The sequence below is a fragment of the Patella vulgata genome, chromosome 1, assembly GCF_932274485.2.
Source record: "Patella vulgata chromosome 1, xgPatVulg1.2, whole genome shotgun sequence".
Taxonomy (NCBI): domain Eukaryota; kingdom Metazoa; phylum Mollusca; class Gastropoda; family Patellidae; genus Patella; species Patella vulgata.
The window spans coordinates 45,451,400-45,474,210 of record NC_065879.2 but is presented as its reverse complement, the minus strand read 5'-3'; the positions used below and the strand labels follow the sequence as shown (position 1 = coordinate 45,474,210).

Below are 22,811 nucleotides of genomic sequence, written 5' to 3'. Positions count from 1 at the left end.
GTGTGGCGTCGTCGAAACGAGCGCTTCCAAGACGTTAACGTCATCAGACATAATCGATTTGGGGGTGGTTCTGTTATGGTGTGGGGAGGCATCACTGTTGCTGGAAGAACGGCTTTACATGTTGTTGCAGGGCGTGTTACAGGCCAGTACTACCGGGACAACATCTTGGCAGTCCATGTTGTGCCGTTCGCACGACGTCATGGCCGCCGTTTCATCTTCCAGGATGACAACGCAAGATGTCACAGGGCCAGGATCGTTACAGGTTACCTCCAACAACAGAACATCACCACATTACCTTTGCCAGCACTGAGTCCCGACCTCTCCCCCATCGAGCATGTCTGGGACATGCTTGGACAGAGGTTACGTCAACGTCAACAACGTCCTGCCAATGTCCAAGAACTTGCTGCTGCGTTGCAACCGGAATGGGACAATCTGGACCAAAATGACCTTAGACGTCTCATTAGGAGTATGCCACGTCGGATCAATGCTTGTTTGGCAAACAGAGGAGGATTTACCCGTTACTGACTTGGTTGTGATGCTGTGGTAACTTTGCTGTTTGACCCCGGGTATCATTTTACCCTTATAATGGTCAGTCTGTGCCTTACTTAGTCTAACGATCATTTGGAATAAATCGATGAACGTGAACTTCATTTCATTTTGTCATTTGTTTCTTCGCCAGTTTCATTAGGTGACTTTAATAACACTTAAAAATCAAATATCCCCTACTTTTTTTGAATAGTATTAAATCAGTAAAACTTTAACGTAGTATATGTACTTGGTACATGTATGTCATATATTGTGTTAAATCTCAGTTTCTGTGTTTTAAAATTTAACGGTGGTCTGTCTCTAACACACGCATCAAATAGTATCAAGTTTTCTACCCTAAAGATCATTTTGCATGGAAAGCGGCACTACGGCCTACTCATTTCACACGGGACCTTTACGCTGTCCAGCACCACTGACAAGGGGAAACCACGCCGGAAAGTACCAATGAACTTTATCGGCCAACACCGGGATCGAAAACGGGTCAGCGAGCCAACGTCTTACGCGAACCCGAAGAAAACCCATGAGGTTAGAAAGGCGACGTATACGCTGGGAATCGAAATTACGCCACTTGACTCAATGACAGACCTTATGATCTAAAGCACATTAAAACAAACTCCCCAAGTCGATTCAAAAAAATTATTTGTTAAATGATTATTATGATAAGCACCAGATTATGTTAATATATAATCTACAAACATTGAATACAACATGTTTGTCTAATGAAGTTCAGTCTGCATACTCTTTCAAAACCATGCCTTATATCGTTAGTATATTTGCTTACAGTAATGAGTCAATTCTGTTGGCATTACCCTACTTATGGGAAAAACACTCAAACTATTTGATCAAGTCTATCCTTGTACGCCGTATGATTTTTAAATATACCGGATGGGTAGGGCCTATAACCAAACAATCGGAAGTCATGCTCGTAGATATAAGGAATCATGCGAAGAAGAGATAATGGTAATTTACGGTATGCGGCTTCCATTGCGTCTCGTTTCTGCTTCCACCTCTCTGATCTACTGATTTTATGGGCTCTAACTTTCTTCATTACTTCGTCACAGAAAAGTTGTGCATCAACTAAGGTAGGCCGGAACTCAATTACTTCCGGAAATGGAGCGTTTGAGGAGATAAATCCATTCATTTGAAATACTTTCCATAAGCGTTTACAGAGAGTCAACAGATTCGTACATTTCTTGTTAAATTTTTCTTTTAATAATTGAAAGTTGTACTTTATTAGCATGTGTAATTCATCCTTCAAATACGAATGTGGTTGATTCTTTAACACACGCTCTAATCCGACTTTTCTTAATATATATTTAGCATCTCTGGTAAATGTTTCCATCGTTGAGATGAAATCCGGGTTAAACTTACATGGATTGCACAGTCGATTAATTGGAACCCAATGCTCATTACCACCGTAACCTCTACTTTCTGTTGCGATAACGTAGCTTATAAATTCTTGAAATGAAATATCGCCGGCACAGATCTTCCGTTGACCTTTTAAACCCCAAGGTTCCTTCATTCTTTTCCGTAGAATCACTTGACCGTGACTTCTCCAAAAATCGGGGAGGAAGAATTTATCGAGATACACAGCCCACAGCCTAGAATATGGATCCCTGGCCACTAACAAACGGTTGGTTTTGGACACAAAATATCGATCGGTCATGTTGGAGAAGGACAGGCGTCCCATGTTTTTGTAGGAACCATAATGGACAATCATACGATTTATCTTGAATGGGCTAATAATTCCACTGTTTCCGGTATCACCATTCAAAAATCTGAAGAAAAAAATATATGAAAATTGTGTTTGTTAAAAATAAAATTAATTAAAGACCCTACATTCCAGAATAAATTTTAACACCATTCATAAAGATAAATTCGTCCTATTTCGAATTTAGGTGGGGTTTAGTGGCCATTTAACCATGCTTGAATCGTTAGAACGCCATACAGTGCCTATCGGCCATAGGGTTTAATTTATCCTGAAAGGCACGAGCTTCAACTACGGGTGGGGAGGGCCTCCCCCAGAAATTTTAGAAAAACAGGCTGCCGGAAATGCAGCCTGTCAGTATTTCAGGCACTGATCGTTGAGATAAAGTGTCAAACGACCGATCCTCGACGAAGCCCACTCACGAGCGCCAAAGTAGGGAATCCTACAGCCTTTATATACCATATATTTACACTATTTGCGTACGAGGGGCGGCCATTTTATCTGGCAGTTTTGGTCCGATTTTCACGAAATTCGAACCTGTGTGCCATTTTAGTGGGACGGTGGTATCCTCAAACGTTTTTTTGAAATCGGATAATAATTGTGACCTCTAGAGCCAAGATCATAGGGCTATAAACATGCATTTTAAGTTTCATCAAATTCAGATGACAATTTTGATCTCTAGAGTGTCCACAAGCCTAAAAACGTGATTTTTCGTACAACCCGGAGCCATAATCCATGAAGTTATGGTCCGATATATGCTAATATCGAAAGGAACCGAGATCTTTGGGAGATAGACCTATATTTTAAGTTTCGTCAAAATCGAATAAAAATTGTGACTTGTAGAGTGTCCCCAAACACAGGGGACAGGGGCGACGATAATACACGTCCACATGAAAATGTGGGCGTATAAAAATAAATATATTGGCAATTTCCTTCAATTATTTTTTTAACTAAGGGAAGTTATCAGCGTTTAAAGTTTTGACAAGATGAAGCATAAATTGTTTCTTACCAATAGCGTTCAAATATAATATTAAAAGAAGAATGTACTGTTCGTTTAGTGTATAGTTGGTAGAATCATTACATACAAATGGTCGACAGTTATAATGTTGTTGAACTTGGTGTGCTATGACTTTATTGGAAATTCCATTCAATTATTTGTTTAACTTAGGGAAGTTATCAGCGTTTAAAGTTTGGACAAGATGAAGCATAGATTATTTCTTGGCAATAGCGTTCGAATATAATACATGTATTAAAAGAGGAATGTACTGTTCGTTTAGTGTATAAAGTGGGATCATTATTACATACATTCGTCGACAGTTATAATGTTGAACTTGGTGTGCTATAATTTGCTACACATGGGATATAATAAATCTTGTAATTTCTTAAGACAATTGCCTTCATGTATTTGGGAGGTTTGTCAAGATGGGAAACAGTGATAATATACTAAAACATTGAAAAGGATTGACCAGTACGAATTTTACTAAACAAGGTTAATACAATTATTTAGCTGCGAGGTCATTGACATAGGAATTTCACTAAATCATAGGCGTTTACCTCCTGATACTTTCGCCTCTAAATCGGTACTAAGAATCTAAGAATAACGATATCAACTTTTTCATCTCCTCTTTATAATGCCTTTTGCATGGTAATTATCGTTTACGTTTTGCTCAAGAATTATTATTTAGCTGCGAGGTCATTGACATAGGAATTTCACTAAATCATAGGCGTTTACCTCCTGATACTTTCGCCTCTAAATCGGTACTAAGAATCTAAGAATAACGATATCAACTTTTTCATCTCCTCTTTATAATGCCTTTTGCATGGTAATTATCGTTTACGTTTTGCTCAAGAATCGGAGTATGTCCTACTGAATAATCATGCTTCTCAAGCGGACTGATCAACAAGTAAGGATTATGAAAGTCACAAAGAGTTCTATTCGTCATCATTCTCTTCCATATAAACAAAGTGATGATGGTTACCCACCTGAAGATTCTCTTCCAGAATGTACAGCCAGCCTTAGGTACAACACAGTACGACAAGTTGGCGGCTTTATATATCATCAACCCCTGTACACGACCACTAGTGTCCAATAAACAGGCGTCTCTTATTCTTTTACGTCTGGTCGAGAAAATATCTTCCATGTAATTACTGTAATTCTGATCAACTTCTCGTATCGTGTTTCTTCCTTTAACCTGAAAATATGAACGGAAACGAAATGTTGTTTAACGTCTTGACCAATCTGATTAAAAGACCGATTTTCGTTAACTTGACAACAAATATAATTCAGACAGGCTTTGGTTATTTTTTCTAGATTTACGTATACAGTACTAGTTACTCTGGTAACAACGTTTACTATTACACATTGTTCAAATTTCAGCTCGCGATAGGCCAACAAATGTAATGGATTTAATATCACTGAAGTCAATGTGAGAAGAATTACTGGCCTAAATCCATATAGCGAGACTTTAATTGGAGAATGATAAACACGCAATACAACAAAGTGATAATGGATTGGAAGCACATAACTACCATTCGTAATTTCTACATTTCGCCGCTTCAGAACGCGAAAGTCGAAAACTACAGCACGCTATACAAGCCAACAGCCACTCAAAAATAGGAAATTAAGATATAAACACAACGCGATAATAGCCCCCATTGGTATTGTCTTGACTTCTACTTTTTGACTTGCATTTTAGCTTGTGTAGCGTGATGTCGACTTTTGACTATGTCATATTTTTGCATTTACCCATGTCATTAAGAAGGCGTCAGCACGCATACCAAGCCAAAATGCAACTCGAAAAGTAAAATTAGGAAATTAACACACCACGATATTTGCGACCTATCATTTTGGCTTGTTGTCGTGTTGTCAGCCACGAAAGTTGTTGTAGTGTCTAAATTTCAGGTCACATTTGAATACGTGTAATCAGGGCTCACACTGGTTATCATTTTTTTCCCCGCCAAAACGGATAACAATTTTTATATAAAAAAAAATCATATTTTTTCCCCGACAACTAGAATATTGTATCTGATAAAAAGTTAACATATAACAATTTAATTCATTATGTAGGTCTATTATAAAACAATTACCCCGTACTGGTATATACAGCATACAGCAACTTAAAAATTCTGTCTTTACATGTGGGTTGGGTGGTCTAGTTGTTTAACGCGTAAACGTGAAATCAAAAGGGCTGTCATTGAGTAAAGTGGCGTGGTTTCGACTCCCTTCTTGAACGTGCCAAGGAGTAGAGTCGCCTGTTCAACATTTTCTTATCAGAATCTATGATAAGCTGATATTTACACCTTTACACTATTTCTTTATCAGGGTGTGGTCTCATTGGCCAGAAATGCACCAGAATTCTAAGTTTGGCTCTAAACAAAAAGTGTTAGAAACACTTGAAATGAGCAACATACATGTAACTATTTATTTTTGAAAAATACCATTCTTACGATCATTTAAATGTCAACACAGGTGCAATTAAATCTCTCAGAACACATTTTAAAAAAGGTGGGGTAGGATGTTTATAGCCTCTATTAATTGAATGATAAAATGATTGACCTGGATAAAACAGTAGCACAATTCAGCCAACCCTTGTTTTGAACATTTTCTTCAAACCCATCTAATGTCCATTATAAGCACATACAGTGTTACCCATTTTCAATTTTCTGTTTGAAAGCTGGAGCATTTTCTAAATCTGACAAATTTATAGATTCCGTCTAAAATAATATATACCTATCAGACATAATAATTGTGTAGCAATAATATTTTCTGTAAGCTGAAAAAACTTCGATCAGTCAGGAGGTAATTGGTAGTTGATTAGCTAACCGGATGTGGACACTTCGCTTGACACGGCATATACTGAAAATGGACGTGGCCTGCCTGTTTGTTTGTCCTCCCAAACCGATCGCCATGTTTGTTCTACAAAATGAAAACAATTATGGCGGTTGTTTTGGGCGTTACCTTTTTTTAAAATTTAATTATTTCTGTAGTTTTGTAATCGGGAGTTCAGCTTTAATTCTACACAATCGTTAACTTTATATCTATGATTTATAACTCTATGTTTGTTATCATATCTATCTTTCATCATACTTTATTTGTTTGAAACATAATCATTATCATTAGAACGAGAATTACTGAACTGATTTGTCCGTGTTTCTCTACTTGTCACGAGACGAAATACTAAATCCTAGTTCACTTCTTGGTTTGAGAGTTAGGACATTTTTACAAAGACGTGTAATCACTTCCCAAATTCTTTGATCTAACAATACTTCGCAACAACCTGAAAGAATCATGTCAATCATATTTTGGAATCCTCCGGGAACATTCGTTAATCGAAAAGGACAATGCAAAGGGTGTTATAAACGTTGTACGTTCCTGTGTGGTGAGATAATGGATGATAATGCGTTAATCATGTCTATCTTTTTTTTTTTATAAAACAAGCTTTATGAATTGACCCCATTAAAGTTTCAATGTTCGGCAATGGGTATTTATTAGGAACAATGTTCTTGTTAAAGTCTAATCTTGTTATTCTTTCGGCGTGTAGTCACTACCGGTGAAAGCCCAAATTGAATGACGTACTTTCTTAATAATCCTATTGTTAAGTAAATCGTCAATTTCTTCATTCATTTCTTGTTCGAGAGCGAAAACAACTGGTCTGGTGTTTTTAGCAAATGGGAAGGCGTTATCGATGAGAACTGAGTGATAAAAGGTGTAACACAAATTGTCACAATCAAATCCACATAAGTCATCACCAGTAACTACGTAGAATCTTCCCTTAGTACGGTGACTCCCGCATCGAAAACATTAGTCTAAACCTTGATTATTTACCGGTTACTGTCTACGTTGATCGCGTCTGTATCTTTGTGGTGGTGGGCGTCGAAAACTTGATCTGCCACGGCCATTAGATCTATTTTGTTTTTGTTGTATTGTACCTGCAGCATAAAAAATTTTATCGCAAGAATTTTATCGCAAGAACTGCTTGACATCCTCGTCGCCATGTTATTTTGGCCAGGTATTTCGGTGGGTTTATTAAGATATTTACACCATTAGTAACCCTATTGTTGAAAGCATGGCATCGTTACAGCAAGTAGACCGCTCATCACGCGGCAACATGCACATATTCACGGAAGATAATTGTTGACCAAATAATAACGATTTGTAAAGACATCATTGGCCCCAATAAATAACTCCAGTGTGTCGTTATAGGCTTCCTAATAGATTTAAATAGCACTACTGAATAGAAGGTACAATATAATAACATCATATAAATCAACGGGGTAAGTTCTGCCATGGCCCCTCGAAATTTTACAACTTGCCCCGATGTGACCTTTACAATTAAATAGGCTTCGGTATCTTCACACACCAAAACTAAACCAAACCAACAGGCTAGAATTACAGCCATCTATAATGGTTATCATTTGCCAATTCGTCTCTCATGGAAGTCAACACGGTTAATGAACTACTGACTGTTCCAGGTGACACGTCGACTCGACCATTGCTTGCCATGTCTTCAATGCTTAATTAAAATGGCTAAAACTTAACGACGCACCTGGAATTCGACCAAGCAGAATACAACTTTTTTAAATAGCTATATACAGGAGGTAATATTAGTTTGCCCTTTGGTTCCAGACAAAAGTTGTTTGGCCCACTGACTTGAATGTTAAATTCATCTCAATCCGTGGTCTGTAACTTTTGGATAATTAATACAAAGTTTAAACCGATATTGTACTGATACGTGGTGGAAATTTGGAAGGAGGCTACAGGACATACTAAAAAATAACCAGACTCAGCCATTACCTTGAGAACTCTTGAACATTTAAATCTTAAGTTTCGGCTGGCACGATGATCAAATTAATTGTCTATGTAACCTAAGGATAAGGTGCTTTTTATACTTGATTTATAATTGACGACTTTTTTAGCGATGGAAAACGCCACTGAGACCGCTGGCTGTACTATTTCAGACTGCTAAAACCCTGACCGAAACAAGAAATGAAACAAAATGGGGTTTAACGCCCTACTGTTTTGCTCCGAACTGGGCTAATGAAGACGGGCATACGCCATAGTGTGCTATGAGGGAAATTTTGCCCGGACAGCGGCACTACGGCCTAATCTTATATCGAATTCCAGCTGTTAAAGGATCTTTTACGTGCACGCGAATGTGTATACGGGACCTCGTTTTTTCGTCCCATCCGAACGACTAGATAGCTGCTCTTGTCAGGCCCTCATGAATATTCGAAAGGTGGAAACTTGGTCATGTGGCACCTTTCCTAAAGATATCGACCGCGGACCATCACAGTTGGTAATATTTTGAAAGAATTTTCGTGTTTCTTTTTCTACTTGTTTTAAAGTTTTAAAGTCAATAGAAACACAGGAAAAGGGGATATTATCGTTTTGAGATAACCTGGCCTATTTATTTTTTATTTGACTGAAGTTTTTATTTTCTGAAAATCCTCCGTAGCAAGTGGAAATATGACAGAAATTGGAATGGGGTAGTATCCACGGAAGGTCAAATACTGGTAGACCACAAGGGCACATAATTTCTTTGTTTGTGTCCAGATCACAAGGGTTTTTTTTTACATTTTGTTTCTTCATATTTATTCCTGAGATATATTTTTATTTTTAAGTTTAATAATGCGTCAAGAATAGAGTTTGTGAACATCCCATAGTCATGAGACCAGTGGTTGACCCGTCATCTATCCATTTCGGTTTGACCTTTACGTACCGTGGTATGGTCAAAAATGCAATTTGAGCAGACGCCACAGAAAAGATAAACAATAAAAAAATATGGCAACTCTCTATGTGTGTCCATTTAAAAGATTGTGTATACATTTCAGAGCTCTGATAAATTTACATGTTTGGTTTTATTAACTTTTTACCTGTGGCATTGAGCGGCAATTACATTGACCCTATTTTTAAGATCCTAACACAAAAACTATACAGCAGATAATTTGATTACACCAAGTACATCTTGAACTTTCTTCCATTGCTGCAAATTTCATGGATCTACCTATAGTTTCTGAGATATTACTTACGGTCAGGTTTTTTCTCCTTTTTTTTATATAAAATGCCGTATTCTTTAGAGCCTGAAATTCACAATCTTCAAAATGTTATAACCATTTAATTTTCATTATATTTTCAAAATGTTTTTAGATTATTGAATCTACATAGTTACCAATTACAGTGACATTGCCATTTTAGATACTTTTATTTTCAAATATTGTGCCATCTGTCCAGTGACGGAAATGGAAACGGAAATGATACTGCTTGTATCTCCTTCACACTGTAATTATCAGCACCTGCAGGTTAAAATCATCTCCGGTTTCATAATAATCTAAACCATTAAACAAGAAAACATTATAGAAATCATTTATTTAGACAAATTATATCACTGAAATAGCTCCAACTATTACCATTATTCAAGGGGTTATATTTTCTAACATTCTTTTCTACTACAATATCTGAAACTAGTTTTGTGTGCCCCTCGAACGCGAATAAAAATGAAATTGAATAATGGTATCTATAAAATTATAAAGATATTGTATAAAATTTATACTTTATCTGAAAGGTTATTATACCATGCAATTCTAAGTAATTAACAAGAAGCCGTGTCATCTATAAGAATTAGCAGAAATGTATGGAATATCATTTCCGTTTCCACTTATGTCAAAAGTAGTTGTCCGGTTCCTTCACCCTGACCTAGTTCGATTACAGTTCACCAGTTTATCTCGTTTTCAACAAAATTTATTTCTTAAAATTATTAGGTTTTTTTTTTCTGCAGAAGAAGTTCTTAATTTACATTTTATGGCACGTTTACAGTATAATGAAATTGAGTGATCTATGTAAGAGAATAATAGCAATGGCTTCAAATTTCAGTTAAAACAGATCAGGTGAGCAAAATACTTTTTTACAGTTGCCGAAAATATAGACAGACCGATAGGTGGGCTGGGCCATGGCCACAGGTATGTGTGCTTATAATAAAAATTGACACTACTTGTCTGCATGATACATCTCTAATGACATATACTCGAATGCACGCAGTAAACTTTCGCCCAAAATAGGCATTTGCGTAACAATCTTCATCCACTTATTGATCTATAAAACCCTTAAACATATTTTCTTTATGCGTTGGGCTTTTAAACGTTTCGAGGAAGACTTTCTTCGGCCATTCCCCAATTTGAAGACATTGTTGCTCAATAATATAACTATATGAAGAATGATAATTTATCTCGCTTGATTCAAGTTCTTCAAATGTTTAAATATAGAATATGACAGAAATCAGTATTAATGCGACCTGGAAAACTGAGACTACAACAACTTCCGAGGCGAAAAGTCGAAAAGTCGCTAATAGCGTGGTGTGTTAATTTCCTAATTTCTACTTTTCGAGTTGCATTTTGGCTTGTATAGCGTGTTGGCGCCTTCTTACTGACATCAATAAATACAAAAATATGACTAAGTCGAAAGTCGACAAGACGGTATACAAGCCAAAATGCAAGTCGAAAATAAGAAATTAGGAAAAAACGAGGGGCGCTATTATCGCTGTGTGTTATTTCTTAATTTCCTATTTTCGAGTTGATTTTGGCTTGTATAGCGTGTTGTCGCTTCACATTTTGTCGTAACTTCTACTTTTCGACTTTTCGACTTTCGTGTTTTGAAGAGGCGAAAAGTAGAAATTATGAATGGTAGTTATAGGCTTCCATACGGGCATTACCAGCCGAAGAACATTTTATTTTCCAGAACCAATACCAATTTTTTATCGCCAACAAATTAAGACGTTTAAACGTAGCTGGATTACCACATAAAATTGAAGAATTGAAAGCTGATGTTGAGTTTATTTTCGCGAATAATTTTGATTATTTGAATATGTCTTATTGTGGACTGTACAATCTGAAACGTAAAGTATTTGGACTTGGCAATTTAGAAATTTGGGATGTGAGTGGCAATTCTCTAAGCATCATAAATGCGATATTTCTTGATGAGTTTCCAAATCTTAAGACATTGCATGCAAGTAACGCTCTGTTAGAAAACGATGTCCTTTCTCAGAATTGTCGTAGATTTTTCAGTCTCTTAAGAAAGTTGGAAAATCTCGAACTTTCTAGTAATGGTCTTGTGGTTTTTTTTTTACCTAACGAGTTATTTAACTCAATGGTAACACTGAAAGTACTTAATTTAGCCCAAAATAACCTTATAACTATGGGGGGGGGGGGTGGATGGCTGAATGGTTAGCGTGCGCGCGCTGTATCATAAAGTCTGTCATTGAGTCGACTGGCGTGGTTTCGAATCCCCGATTGTACGTGACAAGGAGTAGGGTCGCCTGTCCAACCTCGTGGGTTTTCTCCGGGTCCTCCGGTTTCTTCCCACTGCTAAAGACCCCTACGCGCAAGCGAATTAATGAAATAAAATTAACCATATGTTAGTCCCGAAATGACCTAGTTTGTGTTGAGTGGACGTTAAACCCCATTTCTCTCTCTCTCCCTTATAACTATACCAGAGGTAACCCAGTTGATTAAGCTCAACTCGGTATATCTTAACCATAATGCAATAACTACCTTAAGGTATCAAACTAGCGACATGTTAGAGAAAACATGCGAACAAAACAAGAAGATTCAGCTGTACCTCTGGGGAAGCGCATTCATTTGTACCTGTGAGGCGATTCCATTTTTTGTTATGGTTAGAAATGTTATAGATCGGGAATACCCACCTCCACCAAAGCAGCTTATAACCAATGGACATTTTTCAACCGAAAATGTGTTTCGTCCTTTTTGCTGAATTTAACTATTGTGGGATTCGCTATCATTGCTCTTAGACTCATAGTAACCTTTGTTTTCATCAAAAACAAAATGAAACTGAAGTTACTACTTTTAAGGATGATTGGAAAATATATTTACCCAAAGAAAAGAGATGATTTTATGTATGACGCATTTATAATATACACGGACTCTATCTCCAGTTGGGTTTGTAATGAACTGAGAAATGAACTTGAACCAAATCGTGGAATCAAGCTTAACCTTCAGGATAGAGATGACCTGCTGGAAGCTATACGTTACAGCTGGAAGATTGTTTTAATCTTAACTGAAGAATTTTTAAGAAGTGATCTAGCCTATATTGCTATGTCTAACACCCCAGAGATTAATAGTTTTAATCGATCATCAGATAAATCTAACGGCTAATCTCGATTTTTTTTCTTGAAGCTGCCACTGAGGATAGCATTCTAAATATAGATCTGCGACATCCATTAACTATTGCTTTCTGGGACAGGATATCCGATATCATAAACCAAAAGAAGGTATAAAAGTATAGCGTAAAATTCCAAATGAAAAATATAAACATTTCGCGTGCTAATATGAAAATATAAACACTTTGCTTGCTGCTATGAAAATATCATAGCCAATTTTGACATTTACAATTGTTAAATGTAGTTTACTTGACTATCGCTACTTATAAATTAAGACATCTGGGAGACATAGGAAAACTGAGGTCCCGTGTACACCTTGGCGTGGGAAATTTTGTCCGGACAGCGGCGCTACAGCCTATTCTTATATCGAATTCCAACTGTCAAGGGATCTTTTACGTGCATGCCAATGTGTACATGGGACCTCGGTTTTTCGTCCAATGAAACATTATGTCCATTGCCAGACACTCTGTCCTGCACCACTGCATGTTGTTCTAATACATTTCTTTCGTCATTTTATTCGTTATGTATTTTAGCACGAATAGAATCAAGCATGTTATGATTTTTCACTATAATAAGTAACGAAATACATGTAATACACAAATTATGACTACATTTATGTTGTCACTAAATGTATCAAAATAAATTAAAGTTTAATTTTATCTCGGGATATTGTAGTACACATTGATTTAATTATGTGCGTTTAATTGTTGAATAAAACATTAACTTTATACCCATTGTTTCGTCAAGCAAGAAAGAGACGGATTGTTTGATCTACCAGCACTGCCATTTGACCATGCATTGTTACATTAAAAAGAACAAACGAATACAGTTACGGCATCATTCGACTTGGCACTATTTTAAGCAACAGTTGACTACTCACCTTTCTAATTGGGATATCTTGAAGACGGTATTCATTGTAGATGTACTCAGGGCTGTCAATAACTGAAACAAAAAAATAAAAATACTGCAGACTAAATGCAACTGGTTTACTATTCTGTTCAGACTGAGCTAATGAAGACGGGCATACTCCATACAGGGAGATTTGAGGGAGATTTTGTCCGGACAGCGGCGCTAGGGCCTACTCTAATATCGAATTCCAACTGCCAAGGTATCTTTTACCTGCACGCCAATGAGTACACAGGACCTCGGTGTTTCGTCCCACCGGAACAACTAGACAGCTATCCGCGACCGCCAGGCTAACGAGCCAGCTTCTTACTCACTTAGCCACCGTGGCTCCTTAAATCATAACGTCCGTCAAGAAGTGACGGGTCATTATTTCAATAATTCTCTTGCGCGTGGTGGTGAGTGGAGATTGGGGGTGGGGGGGATTCTACTCCTTATCAAGTAAAAACTTGACCAGGCCACTTGTCTAAATGACAAACCTTATGATCTAAAGCGAGCGCGTTAGATTTCTCGGCCAAGCAAATCCTCCGTAATGCAATTGCACCATTTATATCGCATACTTTTAGACTTTAGACAAGTAGAAGCTATAAGACATCGTGTTCATTATTATAAGCCAAGACAACGGACAAATACGGAAACTATGCTAAACCTATTCCTGCCTCAAAATAATATAACATCACTACGGAGCACAAACTCGTCTTTCAATGGTTTGTGCTTCTATAAATTAATCACCAAACGATAGTCATTTATCAATAATTAGACATTTATATTCCCTTTCCACCTGCAAAATAATGGTTTTCCCTAACACAGCACGATATGAAAAACAAATGGTCACGAGACGTTTTGTAATTCTGTTGCATATGTCTTTTATATGCATACAATCTGAGATGACTTTTAATATGTTGAATGCCTTATGATGACAAAACACAACTCTTTATAAATACAGATTGTTGGATTATTTATAATTTAGTAGCAGCAGTATCAGGTATGATTTGTTAACAAGCTGAAGGGGACACTTATTTTCGCGTCATATCTAATAATATGTAAATCAACTTTACCTGTGTTTTGAAATATAACAACAAACAGCATACAGGTGCAAATTACCACAATGGCGTTTCTTCTAACAAGTCGTGCGAATAACATCCTAACGCTTTGTTTATATTTACAACAACGCGGGGCGCGTTTGATTGGAGAGGGAGCAGCACAATGTTCTGGTTAGTTCTGCGCAACATAACGTTGATCTTGCGTTAGAGCATTGACTCCTAATAATCACTCGGGCACAAATTTATTATTAGAGGTCTTCTTTCCATATATATTTATATACAATGGCATAAATTCCTTTATGGCTGTAGGATTAATGGCAATTAAAGGGACAGTCCCGGACTTAACGTGAACTTTAGTTTAATTTTATTAGTTTGCCTGTGGCTTTAAACATTAGGGACACGTTTATAACCGTGCAGGTTATAGTATAATTTAAATCTTGAATATTTAAGATAACGCATTATTAATTTTAAAAGTGAAACCCTTCAGATTGAATTTATTTAAACTCTCGGGACAATAACTATTCCATTCCTTTAAAACATTAATTATAGGTGTGCTATTGAAAGGTGACTAGCCAATGATGAAATGTTATGTAATGCTAATGACATGTTAAATTATAATAATCCCTTATTGTTTGTAAAACTTTTACAGACAGAAAGTAACTGTTAATAATCGTGAACATGCCAATCGTATGATTAATCTATTAATTGTTTTATTTACCATTGTTTTATTTCTTGGTTACATCTCACTGTGCCCACTTTTGATTAATCCAATTAAGGTCTAATTAGGATTAGTGTATTAAGCGGATTAGGATTAGGTGTTATAGGTAATTAGATGGAAAAAAACAAATATTGAAAGTGACTAAATATTCAGTCTTATAATTGGTGAGATGAACTCACTGTAATCGTTAAAGTGATGAATTTTATTCAAAAAATGACACTTGAATATAATATGAATTATGTTCAGTAAGCCTACACATTACACGGTCTTTATAAGGACACACAGAAGTCAGTCTGTCATATTTCATCATGGCAAACGTTCAAGTAAACATCCAGTACATCCCCAATGCTCAAGGTGGAGAAAACTTAGTCCATGAAGAATACAAATTCCGAGTGAAGAATAGGAAGGCAGAACGAGTATACTGGAGATGTTGTATAAAAGGTTGTCCAGCAACCCTGAACACCCACCAAGGCTTTATTACCAAATATTCCAGAAACCACAACCATGTTGCTAACCCACACAAGGTGGCAGTCGACAAATTTCTCGTTGCCATGAAAACGAAGGTGCAAGAGGAAACCAAACCAGTCTGTGCCAGTCTATGTTGAGTTCCTCAGATGTGTTAGAGACAAAACATTGGCACTTGTCAATGTTAATCTTAACCCAGGCCATGTGTTTACAGATTTCGAAGTTAGTATGCAAAATGCTGTGAGAACTGTGTTGCCGAGGTCAGAACTAAAAGGTTGTTTTTTTCACTTTGGTCAGTGTATTTGGCGCAATGCGCAGAAATATGGACTACAAGCAGATTTTTCTCGGGTGCCAGAAATCAATAAACTCTTCAAGCAAGCAGCAGCATTACCATTAATTCCAATACAGCAGGTTGAAGATGTATGGCTGCATGCCCTTGATGATGCACCACTCCAAGATGCCAGAGTGTTGCAATTTGCAGATTACGTAACTGAGTTCTGGGTGGAGGGGCAGCATGGCAGAATGATGTGGAACCATTTCCACACTGAAGGTCCACGCACAACGAACCATGTTGAAGGATGGCATTCCAAGATAACATCCATTATTGCCACCCCTCACCCAAATATTTTTAAGTTGGTGGCTTTTTTTAAGAATGAACAAGCTTACTCCGAAGTAACCATTCTCCAGTTAGGTGCCAACGGAAAATTACGGCCTAAGAGAAGAAAGTACAGGCAACTAGAAACCCGACTCCAAACTCTGAAAACAGATCTTCAGAACGGTATAAAGACTGTATTCGAGTATGCCGATGGCGTAGTCCGTTTAACTACATTGTAAATTTTCATTGTTTATCTTGTTTTTGTGTGATGTATGATATACCCATGTATGTTATACTTTTATTACATATTTTATATATAAAACATCGAAATTTGTTATATTTTCATTAAATTATAAAGTGCTAATGTGATGTATGATATATCCATGCATGTTATATTTTTATTACATATTTTATATATAAAACATCGAAAATTGTTATATTTTCATTAAATTATAAAGTGCTAATTTGATGTATGATATATCCATGTATGTTATATTTTTATTAAATATATATAAAACATCGAAAATTGGGTTTTTTTCCATCTAATTACCTATAACACCTAATCCTAATCCGCTTAATCCACTAATCCTAATTAGACCTTAATTGGATTAATCAAAAGTGGGCACAGTGAGGACACACCTTATTTCTTATATTGTACATTATTACATCAATGCTTATTTATGTCAACACTTGGTCTAGCCAGGTGATTAGAAGTAATTCCATATATAAATATGTGAGTGTACTTGATACGTCAGTCATTTAGGTCTATCCGACTTAGTAGCATAAAGTACTAGTCGGTTATCCGCGGTCCTGTAAGTGTATGTAGATAATTGTTATAATAACTTTCCAGTATTAAAGATTTGAAGAACCATTCCAGACTCCTGTAATCTCTGACGGACCTCAGGGTCACACTTTTATAAGACGGTGAAAAAAAAAAGAAACCAGTAAGCCTTCGCAGAATCGGAACCTCCAAGGATACGAGAATTTTCACACAGTTTCCGACACTGAATCTGCTACATCGCTGAAATAACTTCGACATATTTATTCATAGTTGTATACAAAACGACACACCTACCACTGAACGTAAATATTTTCGGCACAATCACCAACATAGCCGCTTTTGATCAATGTATGAATACATGTGAAAAATCGCACAAACTGATGAAAGTTGGGAGTATCTCTCTGACGTTTTTCTGGCTTAATGCTGGGTATACTCTTAAATACATGGATTAGTATTTTAATTAAAATGGTTTAGGTATTGTAGACCAGGGCATTCCACAACTCTAATGGAAACTCGGGGTTATTAATAGTGGATTATATTGTCTTTCTCTTTATTCTTTTATTGGGAATGGTTTTTGTCTGATAAATATTAATGAGGCTGAGAAATCTGGGGATATACAGATATCCATTTTAGGAATTTCTTATGAACCTATGACATTTTCACTATTGGTTCATTGGGCTTTGCGAGACGTCCCCCCTCCCGCCACTTGAATATTTTGAACAGATAACTGGGACACACTGTCTTTTTCTGCTTATATAAAGGTTAGACTCTATGCAGAATGCACAAAGAACAGTTACAGGCCCAGGTGGTGCATGCAAATTACATTATATTATTCAATGGGGATTTAATTAGTAGCCTTACTCCATAAAGTAGTTACCTCCCTTCCTACCCCCACGTTTACTTTTCTATTTTTAGAATTAATAAGTCAAACATATGAGATGTTTGTTTGTCCAGGCTTCTGTATTGTCAGTGTACTTAGAGATTGCTATCCGATTTAAGTCTATTTCGTGGAGGTGAGATGGGGGATTTTACACGACCCTATATTATTAAGCATTAATTTGGTAAGAATGTCGTATTTGAGCTTACAGTCCCACTACTGAAAATATTTTAGAGGGAAAATAATTGATAATTTAATTGTAACGGTACTGCGCGAGACGTTTTGAGTGTTGTCTGAAATGAGACCCGTTATTCGAGAGTAAATTACAGTCAGGGGAAATGCAATTGAAAGTAGCTTAATTAGGTGGTATTATTATAATTCGTTATAGAGAATCGATATCACCAGTGGTAAGACGTTTTTTCTTTCCAATCATAAGATCAATAACATTTTGTATTGCTGTTCTTTTACATCTTCAGTATCGTAACAGCGGACAATCTCCGATACAAGCATTTTATAATTCTAACATTAAATTGTTCGTCCATGTTACATAATAATCCACAGATATGATAGAAAGCCAGACTATTTTTGTGACTGTTTAAGACCTAGGGCTTGGCTCGTAGCAAATTCCTGTAGCAATGGCCCGAAGGGTATTTTCAAACGGGACACTGCGAGGAGTATGAGCTTGAAGGTACTGTAGACTGAGACAAACTGCCTTCACTTCTATACATTTTCAAATTATGGTCACATGCTCGCTTATCTTCTGTAAATTTCCGTAATTCAGCGTAGTATTTTCCTATGCTGAACATAATAAATTGCCTGCAATAAGAATAGTGTTTTTTTATAATCCTGCCCTAACACATAAATGACGAAAATTGTCAGTCTATTTCTTAGAACCATTTCGGATAGCCTGTCCGACATTGTGGTTTTCGCCGGTTTCCTCCCACTTCGAGTGTCCCCCTGCGCGAATTATTGAAATATAAGTGTACCATAATAATGTTAGGCTCTCTCTCCATGTCCGATACTTTGTTAGTGTCTATTTATACCTATCCCTTAGATAACATTCATGACTACTTCATCGTGATAATGCTTACATGTATTTGTTGACTTTGTGTCCTGGTTAGATATTATGCATTGTGTAAATTACTGGAGATAATAAAACAACAACAAAAAAAAAAACCCAACATAATTAGCACCTTATGTATATTTTATGTCATTATTTTATTCATTTATTCTAGGAAATTATCAATTTATTAAATCATTGATTATGTAGTGCATACGTGCACACACATAATATCATCATTAATGGAAAGTGAACACGGGTGGGGTCACGTAAATAATGGCAAACTGGTCCGCAGTGGATCTTACGTTGATATATTAATAAGAAATGACGTGTGGGAATTTCTACACATTGTTGTTGTTCATAGTGTTTAACGCCCTCTTTCACCGAGGGTGATATCGCAGACAAGTTGTCTTTATTTTCTTTTTATTATCTTAGCACACGCATAGGGGACTTTCCTGTGGGAAGAAACCGGAGTACCCGGAGTTAACCCGCGAGGTTGAGAAGGCACCCCTATCTCGAAGCTAGGGCTCGAAGCGCGACACTCTAGACCACTAGACCCCCCCCCCTAATTTCCATGTATGCGAATTGAATCTGTAATATGTAGGTGGACTATATTTTAAAATTTTGACCCAGAAAACAGATTACACCACAGTACCCGGCGTGCAAGTTTATATTCGTGATCATAGCCGGATATAAGATAGTTGAACACGTGTGATACTAGGATATGGATAAATATAATTCTTTACTATTAGTTGTTAACTAGATCTACGTAACAGGACGTTACTACATATCTACTTATTGGGTGAATATACTAGCAAAAAGTAGTCAAATAAGTTCACATTTTTGATTGAACAACGCTGCATCTACATGGTAATTTCTATTTTATAACGTGAGTATTAAATCTATATACACGAGTATGTACTATGTAGAGGATCGTGGGGTGCTGAAGTTTCTTGTTTGAGGATTGTGTGATTAAAGGTGTTTATGTCATAAAAATGTGTTTTTAAAAAAATGATTATTACATGTATTTCGTTATGGTTTGAGTCGTCTTCGTAATACTATTTATTCGTATTTGCTTAAATTTTATTGTCCGTTAGGGGGGGTGGGGGGCGAATGGTTAGCACGTGCGTGCTGTACCATACGGCTTGCCATTGAGTCAACTGGCGTGGATTCGAATCCCTAGTTGTACGTGACAAGGAGCCTGTCCGACCTCGTGGGTTTTCTCCGGGTCCTCCGGTTTCCTTCCACTGCTAAAGACCCCTGCGCGCAAGCGAATTATTGAAATAAAATTAAATGACCTAGTTTGTGTCGAGGTGGAGTGGACGTTAAACCCCACCCCCCTCTCTCTCTCTCTCTCTCTTGTTCGTTAATATAATCTCTCTGGGATTACGATATATATTCCTGAAGCAATGGTAACGAGAATTAATAACCTTTTCCACCCTTTGAAACGGTAATTGTTTCCATTGGTCCTCTATTGGTTACTTCACACGTGTTAAACATGTAACTGTTGTACAATATTCAATAGGCCATCGATTAACTTTTTCGGAAATGAAGAGTTCAGTTCATCTGGAAGTAGACGTATAAGGGCATAATACCAAGTACATGCCCGTGTTTATCACCCCTATATCGACGTAGGAACCGGACCCAGATAACAATGTATTAAAAAGTTATTTGATTAGTTTTCAACCCATCGGGGTATCGACCGAAAGTGCTTATTTCGTTTCTTCTTGCGTAGTTTTTGTATTCGTCAAGTGTAAACTATAAGTTAATCTATACAGTTATATGGGACAACAATCACTGGTTTATTATACACAAGCACGACGTTTCGATAAGTATTATCTTATCGTTATCAAGCACAATGACATTTAGTAAACTTGAGGGTCTATATATATGTACAATGCGAAACCATTCTTATTACTAATCATTAGAAGAGTTCAACCAATTAACAGACATATTTAACATCAAAGACCTGAAAAGCACCGTGTGATGACAAGGATATAGTTGTACATGAACCTTAAAACCACCCTGATATTGAAAAAGAAAAATGATTAGGGGGAAACCATACATTAAACAAACAGTATATAACAGATAGAGCTTATAAACACACGGTCTTGTAAATAAAACCACATTCACAAAATGTTATGAAAACAAAGCATAATAGCACTAAGATAACACAATAAACTGATCCAAGGGTTTGAAGGATCTAATATAGGCTTATTATAATATACTAAGTAAACATAGTAATCACAATTCAAGGTGTTAAAGTTCAGAGAATATATGTTATTAAAATTTAATAACTGGGGGGGGGGGGGGAATCAAAAATATACATAATTAAAAGTGATAACTGGGGGGGGGGGGGGGAGAAAAATCCATTAGACCACTTGTATGTAACTGATAAGGGCTTATAACACCGGATCTTGACTGAAAAGTAATTCAGCATAATATCACAATAACTTAAAAGGTTATTAAAACACAGCATAATAGCACTAGGATAACACAGAAATCGCGAGCTAAGGCGTTGTAGGTTGATATTGGGCTAAAACTGATTGGACTAGGTTAACATAGTGATGTGCGATTAACGTGTTGTAAGTTCAAAAATAATTATTGAGAGTTAATGGTTACCCATTGTAGGGTAATTGACTGATTTGATAACTTCATCATATGCCCTCGGAATAAATAGTCCCAAATCTTTGTTTAATTCTGGAGAAAATCTTTTGATGTTAATGGCTTCTTTTAACTTCCTAATTTTCTTATTGTTTTGGTTAGCAGCCAGAATTTTTACCTTATCCCAGTCTATTTTGTGTCTTGGATGGTCTTTCAAGTGTTCGGCTATGGCTGATATGTTGGTTGGGGCTTTGGACTTGTGTTCTGAAATTCTTTTATCCACTGGTCTTTTGGTTTCCCCGATATAGGTCTTATCACATGAGCAGCTAATTTTGTAGATGGCCCCTTTTGGTTGCACGGGAGTGGTAGGTTGCAGTTTTCCACTGGCGTTTAAGATCTGTTTGAGGGATGTGGGGATCGAGAAGGACGTGTCAATGTTGGATTTCTTTAGTAATCGGCTGATCTGGTAAGTGAGATTTCCATGGAATGGTAGGGTGATTCTGATAGGGGAATTTTCTTGTTTCTGTTGGTTGCTTATGCTGTTTTTTAGGGTGGCCTCAATCTGTCTATTAACTATGGTTGGGGGGTAATTATTTAGGTTGCAGAAAACGTTGCGTAAGTATTCTAATTCATGATCAAGATACTCTGGTTCACATATGTTGATAGATCTGCGCACTAAGGTGGATATCAGGGCTGTTTTAATATAGTGGGGATGGCTGGAATTATAATTAATGTACTGGTCTGTGTGAGTTGGTTTACGATAAATCTTAGTTTTCAGTTTGTTGTTTTGTTTGTGGACATGGACATCTAAAAATGGAAGGGTGTCTTCTTCCTCTGTCTCTATGGTGAATTTGATCCTGGGGTGTTGGTTGTTTAGGTGATCAAGCAGGGCCATTGGTTCATCTTGTTCTTTCAAAACAACAAAAGTATCATCTACCTTGCGAAGCCCAAACCAAGGGGGTAATGGGGGACGTGCTGAGGGTGCGTTCTTCAAAATGTGTCAAGAAGATTTCGGACATGATCGGTGAGAGGGGGCTTCCCATTGGTAACCCATGTATTTGCTGGTATATGTCATCCCCCCAGGTGAAGTAAGTGGAGTCAAGGCACATGTTTATAAGTTCGATGATGCTGTTAGTTGTTAATTTGGTATCAAGTGGAACTTCTAAATTGTCAATTCGGGAGCGGAGAACTTCTGTAGCTTCATGGCGGGGAACGTTGGTAAACAGATCTGTTACATCATACGAGACCATACATTAATTATAATTCCAGCCATCCCCACTATATTAAAACAGCCCTGATATCCACCTTAGTGCGCAGATCTATCAACATATGTGAACCAGAG

The 22,811-nt window shown here is 36.9% G+C and overlaps 2 protein-coding genes across 3 annotated transcripts in view; one reads left to right on the top strand and one right to left on the bottom strand.

The window, feature by feature from the left end:
• Positions 1-1,216: 1,216 nt before the first annotated feature.
• On the bottom strand, positions 1,217-14,487 carry LOC126807802 (carbohydrate sulfotransferase 11). The gene is made up of 4 exons (XM_050532632.1): positions 14,385-14,487; positions 13,304-13,365; positions 4,238-4,446; positions 1,217-2,324 (listed from the first exon to the last, which is right to left on the bottom strand). Exons 1-4 carry the CDS (start codon positions 14,467-14,469, stop codon positions 1,376-1,378), a joined length of 1,305 nt encoding a protein of 434 aa, XP_050388589.1. The 5' UTR covers positions 14,470-14,487; the 3' UTR covers positions 1,217-1,375.
• A 3,648-nt stretch (positions 14,488-18,135) lies between these two features.
• The window catches only part of LOC126807952 (quinone oxidoreductase), an 18,653-nt gene continuing 13,977 nt past the window's right edge, over positions 18,136-22,811 (top strand). The window contains exon 1 of one of the 2 annotated variants that reach the window (XM_050532958.1): positions 18,136-18,212. The gene's annotated coding sequence lies outside the window, so the exon portion shown is untranslated. Of the gene's footprint in view, positions 18,213-19,576; positions 19,755-22,811 lie in introns of those variants that run through there. The other variant, XM_050532948.2, reaches the window with a different exon arrangement.

Excerpts from the sequence above, each read along its gene's own strand:
- LOC126807802 (XM_050532632.1), bottom strand. The coding sequence starts at position 14,469 with ATGTTATTCGCACGACTTGTTAGAAGAAACGCCATTGTGGTAATTTGC. Across the intron at positions 4,447-13,303 it reads AAGATATCCCAATTAGAAAG|GTTAAAGGAAGAAACACGAT; the intron begins GTGAGTAGTCAA and ends TCATATTTTCAG. Across the intron at positions 2,325-4,237 it reads TTCTGGAAGAGAATCTTCAG|ATTTTTGAATGGTGATACCG; the intron begins GTGGGTAACCAT and ends TTTTTTCTTCAG.